At 57.7% G+C, this 20,002-nt stretch overlaps 2 protein-coding genes and 1 pseudogene across 2 annotated transcripts in view; 2 read left to right on the top strand and 1 right to left on the bottom strand.

The window, feature by feature from the left end:
• Positions 1 to 2,385, top strand: part of FAM20C (FAM20C golgi associated secretory pathway kinase) — a 32,062-nt gene extending 29,677 nt beyond the window's left edge. Inside the window, exons 7-10 of the mRNA XM_020882357.2 lie at positions 223 to 332; positions 490 to 571; positions 1,093 to 1,152; positions 1,573 to 2,385. Of these exons, the coding sequence (XP_020738016.1) occupies positions 223 to 332; positions 490 to 571; positions 1,093 to 1,152; positions 1,573 to 1,822 (502 nt within the window). The 3' untranslated portion in view covers positions 1,823 to 2,385. The remainder of the gene's footprint in view (positions 1 to 222; positions 333 to 489; positions 572 to 1,092; positions 1,153 to 1,572) is intronic.
• A 7,914-nt stretch (positions 2,386 to 10,299) lies between these two features.
• Positions 10,300 to 11,538, bottom strand: LOC110130397 (inorganic pyrophosphatase pseudogene; annotated as a pseudogene).
• A 1,361-nt stretch (positions 11,539 to 12,899) lies between these two features.
• FOXL3 (forkhead box L3) lies at positions 12,900 to 14,644 on the top strand. The gene is made up of 3 exons (XM_020882334.2): positions 12,900 to 13,011; positions 13,364 to 13,532; positions 13,768 to 14,644. The coding sequence occupies exons 1-3, from the start codon at positions 12,905 to 12,907 to the stop codon at positions 14,176 to 14,178; spliced, it is 687 nt and encodes a 228-aa protein (XP_020737993.2). The 5' UTR covers positions 12,900 to 12,904; the 3' UTR covers positions 14,179 to 14,644.
• The last annotated feature ends 5,358 nt before the right edge of the window (positions 14,645 to 20,002 follow it).

Here is a 20,002-nt window from a genome sequence, read left to right as displayed (position 1 = left end):
GGCTCAGTCACCTTCTGGCCCCATGCTCCTATTGATGCAGACTCAGCCCACCGCGGGCAGCTGTCACTTACAGAGACTTCGCTCAGGGGTGACAGCTTTTCTCACTTGGGCCCCCTGGCTGCCCCGTGGATCCGCTGTGCTGAGCCGAGCAGCCCCAGGGGGTGGCTTGGGCCTCCTTGTCGTACAGAGGAGCCTGCCCTTCTGATGCCGGCTCCCCTGCAGGTGGGAAGTGGACCCTGACTACTGCGAGGAGGTGAAACAGACACCTCCCTACGACAGCAGCCACCGCATCTTGGATGTCATGGACATGACCATCTTCGACTTCCTCATGGGTACGTCCAGGGCCCCCAGCCTGCCCGGCGAATGCCCAGCTCAGGTCCAGCCACCGCGGTCTTGCTCGTACTCGGTGCTCCCCATGCAGAGGCCAGACGGGGAGGGAGGGCTCGCCTCCGAGCCTCACGCAGGCTCCCAGCAGGCCCGTCCCCACAGGAAACATGGACCGCCATCACTACGAGACCTTCGAGAAGTTCGGGAATGAGACATTTATCATCCACTTGGACAACGGGAGAGGGTGAGTCCTACCAGGCACCACGAGGGGCCGGCTGTCCCCTGGCCCAGACACACCCGGGGGGCAGGTGCTCCGTGGGAGAGATGGCCCGGCCTCTAAAGGCCCCTCGGGGTGACCCAGGGCCCTGGCCAGGGCTCCTGTGAGCTGTGGGACGGCCTCCAGAGCAGGCGTGTGTGCAGGGCTCAGGCCCCTCCGGCGGTCAGAGCTGCAGGTGCCCAGACGCCTCGGGGGAATCGGCTCTGGGCACCTGGGCACTCACTCCACCACTCCACCCCTGTGGCCGGAGCTGAGGCCGCCCTGCCCTCGGCCTTGTCCACCCAGCCAGGCCGCGACCTGTCGCCGTCGAGCGTCTGCTTGGTCCAGCGGCCAGATGGCTTCTGTGCACCTGCCTCACCCCAGGCCCTGCATCTGGGGCTGGGGACAGCAGGATCCGGGCCCCCCACCCAGCCCAGGGGTCCTCGCGGCCTGGCAGCTCTGCGCACGTGTCCCCCGCCCACCCCCGAGCTCTGCCCTTCTTCCATCAGGTTTGGGAAGCACTCTCACGACGAGCTGTCCATCCTGGTGCCTCTACAGCAGTGCTGCAGGTACGGCCCTGCCCCTGCAGATGCCCCGGCCCAGCCCTCCCGCAGCCACAGGCCAGACTGAGCCTTCCCACCCCACCAGGTGGTGCCCCTCCCAGGACTCAGCTCCCTGTCCCCACAACGGCCCGCCCTCCATGCAGAAGCCGACACCGAGGCCCCCACTCTCCCCCCGAAACCAGCCCCTCCTTTTAACAACCAGGGAGACAGGCCGTAGGGCCCAGCCTCCTGCTTCGCGTCCCCCTGGCCCAGAGACTGAGCCGAGCCGTGGCTGCCTCCCGCCCCGCTCCTGCTGGAAAGGATGGAGCCTGCCGGACTCCACTGCAGGCAGGACCCTCCCCAGCGCCCCCGAGGCCCATCCGGAGCAGGGGTGAGGGCACAGGCAGGCTGCTCCTCCGGCGCCAGCCTGATCTCCGTCTCCGGCAGGATCCGGAGGTCCACGTACCTGCGGCTGCAGCTCCTGGCCAAGGAGGAGCACCGGCTGAGCCTGCTGATGGCCGAGTCCCTGCGCGCGGACCGCGTAGCCCCCGTGCTGTTCCAGCCGCACCTGGAGGCGCTGGACCGGCGGCTGCGCATCGTGCTACGGGCGGTCAGGGACTGCGTGGAGAAGGACGGGCTGCACAGCGTCATGGAGGACGACCTGGGCCCCGAGCACAGAGCCGCAGCCGGAAGGTAGTGAACGCGGGCCGCAGCCAGGCCAGCCGCCCGGGACGTGAGCCTGCGTGGGCAGACGGCTGCCGGGACACGTGCCTCACTTCAGACCCGATCTGCCAGGGGCGCACGCAGACAGAGGCAGCCTGGTGGCGGGCCAGCACCCTTTTGTACGGAAAGGAAGCCTTTACTTACGATTTTGTATTTATACCTGGTGTAAATGTACATACATAGAGATGTTATCTGTACAGACCCTGACCACCCCACAGGTCACACATGGGGGCCACCTGGCCAGTCTAGATGGTCCTGAGAAGGGCTCCCACTCTGGACTGAGCTCGCAGTAGAAACTCTCCTCCCTTCCCGGGGCTATGGGAGGCTCCCGAGGCCCTCACAGACTCGCGTCAAGGGATGAACACCGCGTGGGTTTCGAAGTGAAGGACCAGCCGTCCCCCAGCTGCCGCGCTGACCTCACGGCACTGTCTGGAGCCGGTGCACATGTGACCGGTCATGAGGCTGGATACCTTCAAGGCATTTTCGTGGAATAGTTTGCAATGTGGTAAAAGTGCAATAAAGATTCAGCAAGTATGAGCTAGGGCCTCACTGGCATCTGCGTCCCTCAATTCCTGCTGCCCAGCAGCCTGTCCACCCTTGAGCATGGCCAGTGTCTGTCTTGGAAGAAGGGGCTGCCTGTCCCACACCTGGTGTGGTTGCTTCCAGGGAACTGAGTGCAGCTCCCCGAGTCTCTCCAGGGCTGGCATCACGTGGGCGCCGTGTTCACCCACAGGAGCTGGCATGCACTGGGGCTGAGCCGGGGTGGCCGGAGAAACCCAGCCCCCCAGGGCCCCACTGATGGATACAGGGGGTCAAAGCACCTCCTGCAGGCAGACCGGGCCCTGGAGGAGCCTGCCCACCGATGACTCACCTGAACCTCATGTTCTTCGAGCAGAGAAATCTCAGGCCCTGTGCCTTCACCAGCGTTTCCCCCCACCCCCCACCCCGTCCCCTAACTGTCCGGGCACACAGGTGGGGGCCACGAGGGGACTCAGGGAGGAGACGGCCACCCGCAAGCCGGGAGAGAGGACCCACCAGAAACCTGGCCTGGTCTCCAGCTCCCAGAACACAGAGAAGAGCCTGCGTCTAGACGCCCCGTCTGCGGTGTTCCGGTGCAGCGGCCTTTGAGCCCCGGTCCCGACCCAGAGCTTCCCCATCCACCAGAACTCCCTGAGCTGAAGACAGAAGGAGAAGGGAGCAGGGGAAGCCTGCTCTGGGGGTGGCAAGGGGGAGCAGGGACAAGGCTGTGGTGGTTACGTGTGTTTAAGTTCGTGCTCTCCCCAGTAAGAGTCTCTCCAGATCCAGAGTCACCCCTGCTTTGGGCGGAGAGGAACACTCGCAGAGAAAGATTCTCTCAGCCATGGAACGTCCCTTCCCAAAGGGCAATGTCCGCTCCGTTGTTCCTCAAAGTGATGGCCACGTCAAAGGGGCACACTTGGGGGACATGTCCTCCCCCCCAGAGGGGACGCAGCCTCAGAAAGGAGGCCCTGAGCTCCGCGGAGCTGCACCAGGGGCTCAGAGCTGGGCAGCAGGTAAGCCCTGGAGATAGCTTTGCTCAGCCTCAGTGCAGCTGGGACAAAGGGCCTCAGTCTGGGACTGGCTGGGAGCCCAGCACAGCCGGAGGTGGAGCTGGCCGGCCAAGGGGCAGGTTGGGGGCGGGTGGAAAATCACTCGGTCGGGAGCTCCCGGTGAAGGCGGGCTGGGGGTCTCCGGTCCACCTGAGTTAACAGGATTCTTGTGAAGAGTGGGTGCTGCACAGTCAGACCCTAGAGAAGCCTCACTGCAAGGGGCTCCCGAGGAGTCTGACGGACACCCATCCAGTAGGACAGTGTCTCGTCCCCTCACCACAGGGGGCACGGTCAGAGGCTCAGAGCTTGGGCAGGCCCATGAGGCCACCCCCCGGAAGCTGGGAAGTGAGACAGGACAGAGGACATGCAGTGAACTGACTGTGCACACACACCCTGAGGGCCCGCAGATGCTGCTTGGTGGGCTGGGGTGGGGAGGAAGTCAGGAAAAGGGGAACGGCAGCGGGGCCTGGCCCCCGGTGTGACGGTGAAAGGCACAGAGCGAGCTCAGGCCCAGGAAAAGCAGGACGGAGGAGCCCTCGTCAAAGTGAAGACAGGCCTAGGGACGGGTGACGTCTGGTGACGGTCACGCCAGGAAGGAAAGACAACAGGACAGTCCGCTCAGCCGTGATGAGCTTCCCAGGCACGGCCACGTCAGCGCTCGGCGCTCTCTCCCTCAAAAGGAGAATGTGATGCAGCTGAACTGAAAGGCACTGGGGAGACCCAAGGCCTCTCTCAGACAGGAAGATGGGAGGTTAAAAAACAAACAAAAAAAAAGGGATGTAAAACTTGCAAAATAAAATGTTTGCCATTTAGAAACGTGGAGACAACGTGCAAACAAGACATGACAGCCCAGCACACCTGGGGAGACGAACACAAAGTGATCTCTCTGGGTCTTTGCTTCAGGAACCAGGGTGATGTGGGCAGGGGTCCATTCTTTTCCATGATCTGATCGATGTTATTTGACTTTCGAAACTGGATCCGTCTATTCTGTCACTTAGTTCTTAGGTCTTTCAGTCGTGTCCGACTCTTTGTGACCCCATGGACTGCAGCATGCCAGGCCTCCCTGTCCATCATAAAGTCCTGGGGTTTACTCAAACTCATATCCATTGAGTTGGTGATGCCATCCAACCATTTCATCCCTCTGTCATCCCCTTCTCCTCCCACCTTCAATCTTTCCCAGCATCAGGGTCTTTTCTAATGAGTCAGTTCTTCGTATCAGGTGGCCAAAGTGTTGGAGTTTCAGCTTCAGCATCAGTCCTCCAATGAATATTCCAATGATCTCCTTTAGGATGGACTGGTTTGATCTTGCAGTCCAAGGGACTCTCAAGAGTCTTCTCCAACACCACAGTTCAAAAGCATCAGTTCTTCAGCGCTCAGCTTTCTTTATGATCCAACTCTCACATCCACACATGACTCAGTAGTCATGGTTTTTCCAGTGAAAAACCATAGCTTTGACTAGACAGACGTTTGTTGGCAAATTAATGTCTCTGCTTTTTAATATGCTGTCTAGGTTGGTCATAGCTTTCCTTCCAAGGAGCAAGTGTCTTTTAATTTCATGGCTGCGGTCACTATCTGCAGTGATTTTGGAGCTCAAAAAATAAAGTTCCTCACTGTTTCCATCGTTTCCCCATCTATTTGCCATGAAGTGATGGGACTGGATGCCATGATCTTAGTTTTTGAATGTTGAGTTTTAAGCCAGCTTTTTCACTCTCCTTTTTCACTTTCATCAAGAGGCTCTTTAGTTCCTCTTTGCTTTCTGCCATAAGGGTGGTGTCATCTGCATATCTGAGGTTATTGATATTCCTCCCAGCAATCTTGATTCCAGCTTGTGCTTCATCCAGCCTGGCATTTCACATGATGTACTGTGCATATAAGTTAAATAAGCAGAGTGACAATATACAGCCTTGACCAATATACTCCTTTCCCAATTTGGAACCAGTCCGTTGTTCCATGTCTGGTTCTAACTATTGCTTCTTGACCTGCATACAGATTTCTCAAGAGGCAGGTAAGGTGGCGGTATTCCCATCTCTTTAAGAATTTTCCACAGATTGTGATCCACACAGTCAAAGGTTTTAGCATAGTCAATGAAGCAGAAATAGATGTTTTTCTGGAATTCTTTTGCTTTTTCTGTGATTCAAGGCATGTTGGCAATTTGATCTCTGGTTCCTCTGCCTTTTCTAAAACCAGCTTGAACATCTGGAAGTTCACAGTTCACATATTGAAGCCTGGCTTGGAGAATTTTGAGCATTACTTTGCTAGTGTGTGAGATGAGTGCAATTGTGCAGTAGTTTGAACATTCCTTGGCATTGCCTTTCTTTGGGATTGAAATGAAAACTGACCTTTTCCAGTCTTGTGAGTTTTCCAAATTTGTTGGCATACTGAGTGCAGCACTTTAACACCATCATCTTTTAGGATTTGAAATAGCTCATCTGGAATTCCATCACCTCCACTAGCTTTGTTTGTAGTGATGCCTAAGGCCCGCTTGACTGCATTCCAGGATGTCTGGCTCTAGGTGAGTGATCATACCATCACGGTTATCCAGGTCATTAAAATATTTTTTGTGAAGTTCTGTGTATTCTTGCCCCCTCTTCTTAGTATCTTCTGCTTCTGTTAGGTCCACCCCATTTCTGTCCTTTATTGGGCCCATCTTTGTTTTCCTCTATTTCTTTGCATTGATCGCTGAGGAAGGCTTTCTTATCTCTCCCTGCTATTTTGTGGAACTCTGCATTCAAATGGATATATCTTTCCTTTTCTCCTTTGCCTTTCGCTTCTCTTCTTTTCTCAGCTATTTGTAAGGCCTCCTCAGACAGCCATTTTGCCTTTTTGCATTTCTTTTTCTTAGGGATGGTCTTGATCACCATCTCCTGTACAATGTTATGAACCTCTGTCCATAGTTCATCAGGCACTCTGTCTATCAGATCTAATCCCTCAAATCTATTTGTCACTTCCACTGTATAATCATAAGGGATAAGATTTAGGTCATCCCTGAATGGTCTAGTGATTTTCCCTACTTTCTTCAACTTAAGTCTGAATTTGGCAATAAGGGGTTCATGATCTGAGCCACAGTCTGTCTATTACTTTGATACAGATTCAAAAGCAGATAAAGCTGCTGGACGGGAGGAGAGGTGGGGGCAGGGCTGAGCCGTGAGCCGGGTGAGGGCCCCCTGCCTGGTCCTGGATGCGTCTCAGCGCGGCTGTGTGGGAACCTGAATTCCGATGTGCCCAGTTCACCATCTGAACCGGTGCCCAGCCGGGCGAGGGGACTTTCCCTAATTATCGCGGGAGTGCCTGGTGCCTGGGACTCAGACTGCTGTGGGGGGCCAGGGTGGCGGAGGACACGAACAGGCTGGGAGAGGCTTCCAGTTAAATCCCTCCCTGGGAAGCTGGCTTCCCCTCAAGATTTGGGCTGCGTGCTTGGTCACAAGTGTTACAGGACAGCGCCTGCCACAGGGCCACAGAGAAAGTGGCAAGAAGTAAAGCACGATTGAAAAAACAAATGGGGGGAAATCCAAACAAAAGCCCTCCTTGGTCAGCCTAAGAGCTGGTTATGTAGAATCAGGGGGCAGGAGCTGGAGGCCGTCTGAGGGCAGAGAGCACTTCCTGAATTAAGCAGGTGAGTGGACAAGTCAGCCAGTGCCTGGGTGGGAGGCACGCGCAGCCCCTGCCCCCTGGGTCTGAGGGATGCAGGGTGTCAGTGCGGCTGCAGAGATGCAGGTGGGGGACTCAGCATCTCTCCCAGCCCCCACCCACAAGCCCGAGACAGACAGAGGACAAGGAGGCCCCTGGTGGACCCCGGCCCTGCCCAGAGCCTCCCCACCTGGGAGCAGGTCAAGTGTGCAATTCTTGGGACCAGCCCCCAAAGGCCACACCCAGAGGTGCAGGCTGCTGGATTAAGGGGCCCCCAGGCTCCCCTCCCAGGGTCCTGCACAGTCCCCCCGAGAAACTCTCCCTCAACCCACTGCCCCAGCCCTCACCCAGACAGAACGGGACAGAAGCAGAGGCGCCCAGAGGCCTGGGAGCAGGAAGGGCTTGGACGAACCCCACCTTGGTCAGGAGAGCCCATGCTGGGGGTTCCCACATGCACAGAGGGGTCTTTCTTACCCACACCTGGGTCTTTCTTAGTCTGCTTGGAGCTGGCGTTCAGGAGCAGGGGTTTGCAGGCTGGCCGGGGGCTGGGAACCATGTTCACCCCCAGGAGGGGGCGACTCCCAGCCTGCAGCTTGAGTGATAAGAGGGGGGCCGGCAGCGGCAGGGGGCCTGTGGGGCCACAGTGGGCCGCCCAGGTCCAGAGCAGCCCCGCTGGGCTGTGGGGGCTCTGATCGGCCACCACTCCCCCCGAGGCCTGAGTGCTGTCCCGCCCTGCTCCAGGTTGCAGCTCCCCAGCTACACTCGGTGGGACGTGCCCTGTGGTCAGTGTCATCCTGGGGGAGCCTGGGAGGCCGCGGCGGACACGCTGTGGCTGGCTCCCTTGCACCATCTAGAGGGGACCCTGAGAAAGGCAAGACCAGCCTCCTCGGGCAGAGGCGACCCGAGTCTGGCCTGGGAAGCGTTGCCCGGATCCCTGCGTTCACGATCAGAATTCAAGGCCTCAGAAGCAGCGACCCGCAGCTGCTGGCCCAATGGGCCCCTCGGCCCGCTGAGCTATCAGCAAGCCCTGCCTGCCATGGGTTCCAGAGCAAGCTGGCTGCCCATTCAGTGACAAGGCTCAGGCCCCGCCAGCCCCCAGGGCAGGCCCGGAGCCAGGGGAGGTGACCTTGCCACCCTTTTGGACAGGACGCAGTGCAGCGCCTGGGCCCAACGACACCCATGGGTTCAGTGGGTCAGTGTTCAGAGAGTGTTCAACAGGAGTTCTGTGCACTGGTAAATATTTCAGCACCGAAGAAGTAGAGGACGGAATTTATCTGGAGGGTTGACGGGCACCCATGGGCCGCAGCCCCGCCTTCCACACTGCTGTGGGCCCCACCCCACCCTTACTTTGTTCTGACCCCAGGCGCCGCTCAAAAGCCTCATCCTGGAAGGTCTCCTGGCCTCCAGCCTGGGTGACTTCAGTGTGTTCTCCCACGCCCCCCTCCCATGGCAAATCACGTGTTTTGGACGTCGGGTCCACTTCCCACCGGACAGCGGGGCCGTGTGAGGACTAGGGGTGTGGCCAGCACCCCAGCAGCTCCGCCCGCTCAGCGCCCCCGTTCAGCAGCCCTGGCTGCCCCCAACCCTGAACTCACTGCTTCTGCAGGGGCACCTGCCCCCCAGCCCCGAGCCCAGGCCTTTGCAATCCTCGCCCGAGCCCATGCAGACCCCACGGCCGGGCTCAAGGGTTCCCACTCCCCTGTGCATGGCCCCCGGTGGTCTCGCTTCCTGGGATTCAGGCCTGGCGAGCCCCTTCCCGAGAGGAGTCCAGATTGATGAGGCTGAAAGGACCGCAGAGGGGCAGACGGTCACCGCCACAGCAGAGCAACAGGGCACGTCGGGTCCTCTCTCCACCTTTGCGGAGGGGGACAGCTTCTGTCGGTGAGATTTTCTATTTTCAGCCTTTCTGTCCTTTATGAACCTTCTGTAACAAACACAACTTTTAATTACAAAATACAGAAGTGTGTGAGTAAGGGCTACCAAGACCCGACAGAGGTCATATGAAGTCCCCTGTCTTCCTCCTCTTCTCTGGGGTCGTCTGTGCCACTTCTATGTCGGACGTGCTGGGGGAGGGCTGCGGGGGCTCAGGGCTGCCCTCCTGCCCAGCTGGCGCCCCGTCTTCACACAGACCCCCCTGTGCCCAGGCCTGTGAGCACCCACAGGCTGCCCGACCCTGGAACTGCAGCCGCATCCTCCCCTGAAGGGCCTGGGTCCCACACGGGTGACCTGACTCCAGTGAGCTGGTCACCCTCCTGGCCCATGGAGGGGACCGCACGGTCTGCCTGGCTCACGGGGCTGTCCTGAGAAGTGAGTCAGCACAGAAAGGCAGAGGCTCTCAGGTCGCTGCCGGCCTCCTGCTGATGCCTGGGCTGCCATTCTCAGCGGTGTCTTGAGGACGTTTCCAGCTTACAGAACGGAGAAGCTGTTCTTCCCCTTGTCAGGCCCCAAATAATGACCCAAATAATAACTCATTTTCAGAAGGAAGCCAAGCAAGGTTCAGATGCCTAAGAAACCAAAACACGTTGGGAAGGTTTTCTAACCGATCAGCCTTCATGTTCGATTCAATTAAACAAGTGAACAGATTGAAGCGCCTCTCCCACCATCCACTCTCTTAGGCGGCAGAAGCTCTTCCGGAGACCTTGTCTCTGGAGCGGCCACATCCTGGGAACAAGACCCCCCACTGGCTGGCCCTCCCCGGGCCGACGCAGATGGGTTCGGGGGGCGCTGTGCAAATCTGCACCCCCAAGTCTGGCCTTTCTAGACCGCTCCCTGCATCCTCTCCTCCTCTCCCAGGTGCAGCGAGGCCCACGGGAGGGCCGGCCCTGCGCCCGCCCGTCCTGTGGGGCTCTGCGCTCCTACGGCAGGCACGGGCTTTCAGGACTGCTCTCCTCTGATGGCCCTGGTCCCCTCGGTTTCAGTTGTTGCCCTGAAACCTGAGCTCTCTGACAGAGTCAAGAAAAGTCTTGAGTGTGCAGATCGCTGGTTTTCTTGCTGTTATGAGGAGGGTTCTGCTTGTCTCACTGTGTCGGGCGGGGGGGCTTTTGGATCAGCTGCCGGACCTCGATGCCGTGGTGGTGCCTGGAGTGTGGCTGGACCAACAGCCTCCTTGTTGACGGACATCTGGGCTGATTCCAATTTGGGGAAAAGAGGAATAAAATCATTCTGAACATGTGTCACAAGTGCTTGTGTAAAGTTCTGTCTTCACTTGGGATAAACACCCAAGAGTGCCACTGCCGGGTCACATGGTAGCAGCACATTTATTTTTTTATTTTTTGAAACAAAATAATTTTTATTTCCTAACCCATGGCAAATATATACATCCAATATGTACTTATCTTGCATACTCAGTCACAGATGACTTCCAAGCTACAACCACCTTGATATTTAAGCAGGAACTAAAAGTTACCTTAGTTGACATGACAAATGCTCTTAGATGGATAACGTATGAATATATTGGATTGGTGACAACAGAGTCTGACTGATTAGTTCTATAAATTTAAAGCTTGGAAAAGCTACTACTTTGACATCTAACACTTTCCGACAAGCAGGATGCAGCAATATCAGCTTGTATTCCAGAGAAATTTCCTTAGTTTTTCTGGTGATGGAACCACGTATCCACATCTGCTGGCATTGTGCAGGCAGACTCACATGGTGGTGGTAAAGCATCCACCATGGCTTTGGCAGCATCAGGATCACACTGGAAGGGGCTCTCAGATACCGTGGTGTTCATGCAGCTGATTCCTTTTCCATCAGTTTTCTTAGTCACTAATGCTCTCCAGTAGTCATGAGTGCTTTCAATAATGTCAATTGCAAAGTTCTTATCTTTACATTCTGCATTGAAAGCAAACTCATTCTCAGGTTTCCATCTGGAACCTTGTACCTCCTAAACCAATCCACAGTAGCTTCCAGGTAGCCAGGTTTCAGCTGCTTGATCTCATTAATATCATTATAATTGGCTGCATCAGGATCTTCCACATTAATGGCAATGACTTTCCAGTCAGTTTCCCCTTCGTCAATCATAGCCAGAATGCCCAGAACTTTCACTCTGATAATTTCCCCTCGTGCACACACCTTGCTTCCAATTCACACACATCAATCGGGTCATTGTCACCACAACAGCTAGTGTGTTTGTCATTGTGTGCTGGGTCTTCCCAAGTCTGAGGGATGGCACTGTAGTTCCAGACATATCCTTTATAAGGGAACAGATTTGCAACATAACGGAGTTTTCCTTTCTTCACATCTCCCTTAATTGGGCTTAAAGGGTGCTTTGTAGCAATCTCCATTTTTGCATTCGACCAGCGTGGCACTTCAACCACCATGTGAAACACTTCCTTATCTGCATAAATTGGAATATCATGAAATGGAGAGATATATTGTCCTTTTTCATTTTTGAGAAAGACTCGATACTCGAGGGTGAAGGGCGCCGTGCGCTCCTCGCTGCTGAAGCCGCTCATCCTGCCGGAGGCCAGCTGCCGCCACAGCTACTGCTACAGAGCCACAGGTCCGCACGCAGCACCAAATGACAAGGAGTGAGCTCCGGGCCTGCGCACTGTGGAGACTGGCACGGCCACGTTTAGTTTTTAAAGAAACAACCAAAATGTTTTCCTGAGGGGCTGTACCGTCTGACATTCCCACATCCCAGCATTTTTCATTTTGACACCTGGTAGAGACGATGCTGCGGAGCCCCTGACTGTGTCTGAGCCCGAGTGCACCTCAGATCCCACTGCAGGAGTCGGAGCCGGGAGGAAGCTGGCACAGCGGCCCTGGGTCCTGGGCGCCCACATCAGCAGGCCGGCCATCATCCCCTGCTGGGGCAACAGGCTGGACGGAGCACAGGTCATTTCAGAGCTGCAGGTGCAGCTTCGAAGGTAGAATCTTCTGGAAGAAGACTATTCAGGTGTCCTGGCCTTGGGCAGATGCACTGACAGGGCTCATGGCCAGAATTTTGCAGACTATTCGTGGACATGCCTTTTGCTGGTATGGCCACCTTGAATCAAAGGGCCCTCCTTAGGATCCCACCTCACTTCTTGCTAAAACGTCCTCCCCCTGTCTTTTCTCCCCAGGCACCCACCAGTGACCCCCAGAAGGGACCAGTGAAGCAGAGGCTTGGCTGAGGAGGAAGTTACAGAGCAGGGGGCCACTGGGCTCGGAGCTCCACAAAAGGCCCCCCAAGGAGGATACAAGGGAGACGGCACAGCAGGGATAGAGCGCGCCAGGGTGGGCTGGACCCTGTGTCTGGCTCTGGTCCAGGGTGCAGGCGGCACACACCCTGGACCACCGTTGCACTGGGGCTGAAGGCAGAGGGGCAGAACCTGGTGGGGAAGGGGCGACGCCCCCTCCCTCTCTGTGGTCCGGCTCCTGGCAGCTCAGGAGTGCTCTCTGGGGAGCCAGAAGCCAGGGAAGGACCTCTGAGTCTTGGGGTGTGCGCAGGCTTGGGGGACCCAGGGAGCTCCGCCCTGAAGTCTGGGGCAGCACAGGGAGCGCGAGGCGCACTCTGCGGGAGCGGGAGGTGGTGGCCCCCCCACCCCACCCCGCCCCGCCCCCGCGGTCTGTCGGACCACCCAGAGCGTGGCTCCTTCCTCCCTCCGCTAGCCAGGGGGTCACCACGAGCCCTCTCCGCTCCCCGCCGCTTTACCGGCAACAGGGGCCTCCCCCGCTCCGGGATTGGATGCGAGAGGACGGGTGGGGGCGGGCGGGAGGACCCCAGGAGCCCAGGTTCCCCGCTCTGGCGGAGAGCAGCCGGCAGCTCAGACGCCACTGGTCCGAGCCTGGAAGAACCTCCGCGCCGACCTGGAGCGCTCCGGCGGGCGGCGCGGAGGAGGCGGCAGCATTGGCGGCCCGCAGGCGGCAGGCGCACCGCGATGTTTGACAGCTCGCAGTATCCCTACAATTGTTTCAATTACGACGCCGACGACTACCCAGCGGGCAGCTCGGACGAGGAGAAGCGGCTCACGCGGCCGGCGTACAGGTGACCGCGGGGACGGGCCAGGGCCGCAGGGGTCGGGGGCTCTCCTCCGACCGGCTCGCGCGCGGGAGGACTCACTTCTCATTCGCACGTTAGGAGGTAACCGAGAAGGTTCTCCAGCCTCCCCGGGGAAGCCCCAGGTGTGACGGTGAGCTTCCCGGGTCTGCGCAGAGCTGCGCTGGGAGCTCCAGGGGGCCCCACTCCAACAACCACCCCCGACCCCAGCTCCCCAGCGCCCCGGGGAAGCAGCGCGGAGTGGTCCCCGCGCGGGCACGGCCGGCAGGAGACTCCAGACGCAGACGCGCTCCGGGGTCCCTCTCCCTCTCCGGCCCAGCCTGAGCGCCCCTGTTTGCAGCTACATCGCGCTGATCGCCATGGCCATTCAGCAGAGCCCGACGGGCAGGGTAACCCTGTCTGGAATCTACGACTTCATCATGCGCAGGTTCCCATACTACCGCGCCAACCAGCGCGCCTGGCAGAACTCCATCCGCCACAACCTGTCCCTCAACAGCTGCTTTGTCAAGGTGAGCCCCGCCCTGGGCGGCCCCTGAGTGCCCCAGGCACCCCTGATTGGGCGGTGGGGGTGCATTTTGCAGCTGCGTGCGCTGGAAAGTTCACGGGTAGCCTTCGCCAGCTCCCCAGCGACTCGCCCACCCCCAGGGCGGGGCATCCTTCCGGGGCCGCCAGGGGCTCCCCGAGTGAGCGCGGTGGGCGGGCCCCCCGGGAGCACGCCGGGCGCTGAGCCCCTCGCCCGCACAGGTGCCACGGACCGACGGCCACGAGAAGGGCAAGGGCAACTACTGGACCTTCGCCGGCGGCTGCGAGTCACTGTTGGACCTTTTCGAGAACGGCAACTTCCGCCGGCGGCGGCGCCGGCGCGGCCCCAAGGGCGCGGAGGCGAGGGGCGCGTGCGGGACAGATGCGGGGGCGCCCCCAGGCCCCCCTAACCCGGCCAGCGCACCGGCGACCCCAATCCCCCCCCGCGAACCCCCGACCCCGGCCAGCCCTGCCGTCCTGGGGAGGGAGGCGCACAGGGACATCAAGTTCAGCATTGACTACATCCTCTCCACCCCTGACCCCTTTCCTGGATGCAGGTCACCCCACGTGCAAGAGGGCAGACACCCCCCGCTGGAGGCCCGCCAGGTGAACCTCCACCTTTGGACCATGTGAGAGGCACTGAGGCGGCTCCCCCTCCAGGGCTGGCACCCGGTCAGTCTGGGGTCTTCGGGGTGATTTCAGTCCACCTGAAGCAAAGAAATGAGGTTCTGCCACACTCCACAAAGTTCACAGACTCAGGCTCAGTGCTGAAACCAGCCTGGGTTGGAGGGAAAGAGGTGACAGGCTGAAAGGCGCTCATTTCCCTGTTGCCCCATTACCCCTTCAGATAAAACCCACCAGTTCCCGTTGGAGGACTTAAGGGTTTGCTCTTGACTCACCCAGGGATTTTGCTTGAGGGCTAAGAGCTCACCGTCAGGGTCACGATCACTTAGAGTCAAGGTAATGATGGAGAGGTCACTTCCTAGACTGCTGCGGGTGAGCTGAGTGTCTGGGGTGAAGTTGGTGGGTGTTTTCTCTGGCTGAAAACAATAAAAACGAAGTGCAGATGGTCAAGTCAGCTATTAATTGATCCTGTGAACGTTGCCCAAGGTTTTTTGACTGTGTCCCTGTCATGAATGATGTGACTGGAAGTGACAAGTGCGTCTCGTGTTGTGGGCTGAATATTTGATGGTTGTTTAAAAAATTCTGTGCACTTTTTTTATACAGGAAAGAAGGAAGGAAGTGGGGGGAGGAAGGCGGGGGGGGGGGGGTGAAGAGCGGAGGCCTTTGGGGCAGCACGGGGGCAAAGCACACTTGATTCTCCTGAGCAGCGAGGAAGCCCTATTCTGGCACATTCCAAGCAAACATTCCAGAGCAGACGGTGACAAATTTCTGCTGCACTGTGAGGTGTACGGTTAGGAAGTGCACAATTACAAGCATTGGAGGTGGGTGCATCCATTTGAAATGTAAATGATATAACTACTGGGTAGAGACGGGCAATTAAAAAACACAATTATGCACAGTGAAACTATTTGACCAACCTTATCATTTTTCACCAGCCCATTTTTCGCAGAGTTAATTGTTTTCCGTGACTTAATTTGAACATTAGTATGGATTACACCTAATCTGATTCACTAGGTGACGATGATTGGCTAATTTTGTAAACGGCAAAAACACACCCAAGGAGACTTGCTGTCTCGACTCGGAATTACTGTCTTGCTTTATCGGACTCAGAGAAGCTGGGGCTGGGGTAGATGAAGGAGGCAGGCACGCGGGACTGAATCGGTCAGGAGACACAGTTGCACCCTGATTCAGAAGGTTGGGCATTTCATTAAGTCACAGTATCCCGATTTCATCCGCCCTGTGAATAGAAACACCTTGGGGTCCTTTCATGGTTTTGAGAAGGCGTGTCTGGCCCTGACTCCAGAGGTGGTCGCTGGTAGTGATGCCCACTCACGTCACCGATGTGCTCTCAGCCGGCTCAGGCCATCAACAGGTCAACTGGAGAGGACTGAGGTCACCGTGCCCTCGCAGACACCCACCGGCAGAACTCTCTCCTGGGGGAGCAGCCAGTGTCGGTGGGCTCTCGGGTCGGCCGGGCATGGTGCCGAGCCTCCCCGCGGGCCAGCACCCCAGCCCTGATGCCCTCGCTCCACACAGATCAGAGACCTGCAGCACAGTGGCCCAGGCCTGGGACTCAACTGTAATTCTGGGGTCAGGCTTCCTCCGTGCCGTGGTCACACGCGAATGTGTGCATGCGTGTGCATGCGTGTGCCTGGTGGGCCTGTGTTGTGTCTGTCTCATTCCTGTTACTTACAGTCTATTGTCAGTTGTGCTGACATCATTTTAAATTATACCAGATATAATTCAGATGGTGATAGGACACAGCTGTTTGCACACACAAGTATACGACATACAGACTATCTGAGGGTATATTTTTCTGCTTCCATCTGAGCAAATAAAGTTTCGTTTCATCTTTCAACTTCTCTTCCTGAGTTTCATTCCAGTGATCAAGTGGCTGGAGCCAAGGGGCGGCACCAGGCTTTGAGATCTGGGTACTGTAGCATTTGTTTTGCAAAGGGTATCAATCATGTTTTTCGAAGCGATGGGACATTTTCAATTTGCAAGCATGTGACACCCTTCGACTGCAGAAAGGCCCGCAGCCCTCAGAGTGAGTGGCATTTAATCCCCAACAACACAGCAGGATGAGGGCTGGTCTGACCTATTCAAACGTCGCCTCCACCACGCACACCCGCCTAACACAGTTATAATTAAATACCTTATGCCTCTCTTGCAAATCCACTGATTGATCACCAATACGTACATCACCAGCACATTACCCTGAGCAGATGTCTGCCACACGTGCCACGGATCACCGAGTTTCCATTAGCCGGAGCCAGGGCTGCGCGTGGGAGCCGTGATCGAGCTGCCGTCGTGCGAAGCGCGCTCCCGGGGTGCGGCACCAGCTCGCAGACTGTCGGTGTCGTAGCTCCAAGCAGCCGCCTGGCGAGGGGCCTCCACCAGCGCTGGTGCTACAAGGCGAGGCCCGACAGGGCCCAGACAGCCGAGGTGAGGGTGGGCGCCCCGAGACAACAGCGGGTGCTGGACGGCAGCCCCCCATCTCCAGGGCCCCTATGGCCAAGCCCACATGAGCACACGGATGGCCTCGTCCTGCAGCTCCAGCAGCCCCATGAGCAGAGACGAGCAGACACCTGACTCCGTGAAGCAGGAACAGATAAGGAAACAGTCTCAGCGGGGCCCACCTTCCCCACTGCGGGGGGGCCCAGGCTGCCCGTCTGAGGCGGGATGGCGCCCTCTGGCCAGAAGGATGGAGGCATCACACTCCCGGCCCCCCGCCCACTCGAGGCATTCACTAGCATGCGAGCCCTCGGGGCGGGACCTGACCCCCGCCTCCCTGCCCCCAGCAGCCCTGCCTCCCGCCCTCCAAGTCAGGAGGGTCCGCACTGCTCCCTGCCCCGGGTCTCAGCCTGGGGTGCAGCCCCCAGTATCACTTCAAGAGGAGCTCAGGAACGACACAGTCCATTACCAGTAACGTGGGTTTGTATTCAGCCAAGTTAACAATCCATAAACACTGGCAAAATTGCTTGCTTTTATCCCATTAAAAACACCAAGTTCGTCTGATGTAAATGGACCTTGCTGTTCTGGAGAAACCAGTTCCCCAGAACCAAAGGCACAGTTGTCGGGCGGCCACTAAGGACAAATTAACTGTCTTCGCGTCCAGGAAATTACGCTTCCCCAGCTTTAGGCAACTTCAGGCCCAGAGTCCAAACAAGATGTAAACTCACTCAGCTGAAACTCGCAGGATTAGATTTATAATAGGCTGAGGGAGATCTCACGGCTGTGCCATTTTTAACAAGTAGAAACCGGGCAGGAGCACTGGGGGCCCACCGGGCCTGCTCTTCTCCGTGCTGGGCTTGGGCGTGGGGATGGGGGGGTGTTCCTCCCGGAGTCCTGCTGGGCCCTCACACTCGCCCGTCAGGGGGTGGTTCCGGTCCACACCGTTTGCCCAGGAGCCCGGTGCCTCTGGGACGACCAGTGGGTCCCCACTGCCCACCAAGCCCAGCAATCACGCTGCTCGTCCCTGAAGAGGGTTCAGAACCGCTGTCTCTGCAGATGCTCACGGGGCGCTCCAGCTGGTGAGGGGCTCCATGTCCATTGGTGCCTTTTGTTGCTTCATACCGGTCTCCGTCCATCCACATGGAGGCAGTGAGCCACGGACCACGCGTCCTGGGACCTCGCGGTGCGGGAGACAAGGTGGGAGCAGTGAGCCCCAGCACCTGAAAGGCCGGCCCAAGGCTGACGGTCCGGCTCTCAACCCTCTGTGTGCAGGTACCCTGGACAGCTGTGCTGCACTCGGGTGACTGGGACAGGCGGGCCCGCTCCCCCAAGAGGGAACCCCGCTAGTTCTGGGGCACAGGGCCCCCACTTCACCCATATGCATCTCAGCCAGAGGAGCGACTCAGGGGGGCTGGGGCAACGCCTGTCACCCTCCTTGACATAGGTCCAGACAGAGGGCACCAGCGCTGGGACTGCTGTGCCCACCAGGCGCCACAGGAAGTCCTGTCCTCCCTGGGCCCTGAGCATCAGGAGCAGAGAGGGTTCCCCACACGGGGGTGCTCTGCGTGAGTCTGAACGCTAGGCATGCACAGGCGTGCCTGTTGGCCAAGTGTGCATCTGCGAGCCCTGCTGAGTGTGCATGCGTGGGTGTGAATAGTGTGCACTGTGTGTGCACAAGTGTGAGCCGAGCATACACCTGTGAGTACGTGTACTCGGGCAGGTGTGCACCACGAGTGTGCACACACACCAGTGTACCTGTGTGAGAGTGCATCACAGCAACACATTGCTTCCAGTCCTTTTTGTGCCAAGAAATCTGTGTGAAAGCAAAGGAACCTGGGAGCCCCCAGGTCTGCTGAACAGCTCATCTGCGGAGTGGCTGGTGGGCATCCCACAGGGCCTCTAGTGAGACCCACCTCCAGGAGCCACTCAGCAGGATGCGGTGAGAAGCGCTCTCAGAGGAGGAGTGACTTTAGCTGAAGAACGGGACCAGAGTCCCTGGACGTGAAAGTTAGGACATAAATCAAAGGCAAATGTCAAATGCCTTCTAACACCAATTGAGGCGTAACTTGGGGTGGGGCCGCGCGCCAGGCACTTGCTCGTGGAGGCTCAGAGAAATTATATCCGTAATCACCTCTAGATTGCTGGCGCCTCGCTGCAGACCTAAGCCTCTGTGGCCTCCGAGGTGGGAATGTGTGTCCAGAACTCAGGCCCCACATCCACGGATGCTGAGGACGCCCAGGATGCGGCACAGACACAGGGTCAGACCATGGGAACTTTCCAAACGTCCCCTAGAGAGCGCACACCCTGGGAGCATCTCTGAGGGGCCAGACAGAACACTCAGCAGGCACCGTCCTCCCCAAGCCCTCTAGGCACCTGCTTCCTGCCCTGCCCCGCCCAGGCCTTGGTGCCTCCTGCCCGCCTGTGGCTGCAGCCTCAAGCAGGGCACTCCAAACGGGGCAAACACCCTCCCCCAGGCCGCCCGGCAGCCTCTGAGAGCCAAGATAGGGCCCAGGCCCCGAGCGCCAGGCTGCTGGGCCTCCAGCCCTCACAGCTGCAGAGGATGGCAGGAGGTACACCGTCTATATCATCTCCAAACGAGACAATGCTCACAGTCTGTGTCAAATACTGTTAAACGTAAGCCTTAAAACTACTCTTAGAAGTCACAGCCCTGTTTGGCCAGTTATTCTTCATTTCTTAGCATATCTACAACTGCAGAAAAGAAGGACCTCTTCCCTGTCTCTGCCTCCAGAGACCCTGACTACGTCCTGCTCCCCACCCAGACTGGGAGCCACCAGCTCTCCGAGCTGAGCATGCCTGCCTGCCTGGCTTTCTGCTCTCTGTACAGAACCAAACAGCAGGGCCCCACTGCTCTCTGTACAGAACCAAACAGCAGGGCCCCACTTGGGCACCTTCCCGTCTTAGCTTTGCTAACACATGTTTGTCCTCTAAGATGCAGTGCTCAGGCTGCCTCCTCCAGAAAGCCTTCTCTGACTGCCTTTCCTGTAACCCCTAAGTTACAAACGTCTTATGTTACACTTTAGTCTGGAAGCTCGCAGTTTTATACTTTACATTGAGTTATAGGCTCCATCTTGAATGAAGCTCTGGGTACAGCATCAGGAACACGTTACAGCTGTTTCGGCACCATTAACTCCCTCTCCCCAGGGGACTGTATTGATGTCTTTGTAGGGAATCTGTTGTCCATGTGTAGGTGTATTTCTAAACTCTCGCTGTGGTCCATGGATTTACTCGTCTGTTTGGCACCAACAGCCAACTCATTGGAAAAGACCCTGATGCTGGGAAAGGTTGAGGACAAAGGAGAAGGAGGCAGCAGAGGGTGAGATGGTTAGATAGCACTGCTGACTCAATGGACATGAATTTG

The sequence above is a fragment of the Odocoileus virginianus genome, chromosome 33 (assembly GCF_023699985.2).
Source record: "Odocoileus virginianus isolate 20LAN1187 ecotype Illinois chromosome 33, Ovbor_1.2, whole genome shotgun sequence".
In the NCBI taxonomy this organism is placed as follows: Eukaryota; Metazoa; Chordata; class Mammalia; order Artiodactyla; family Cervidae; genus Odocoileus; species Odocoileus virginianus.
This window is presented reverse-complemented; position numbering and strand designations above follow the sequence as displayed.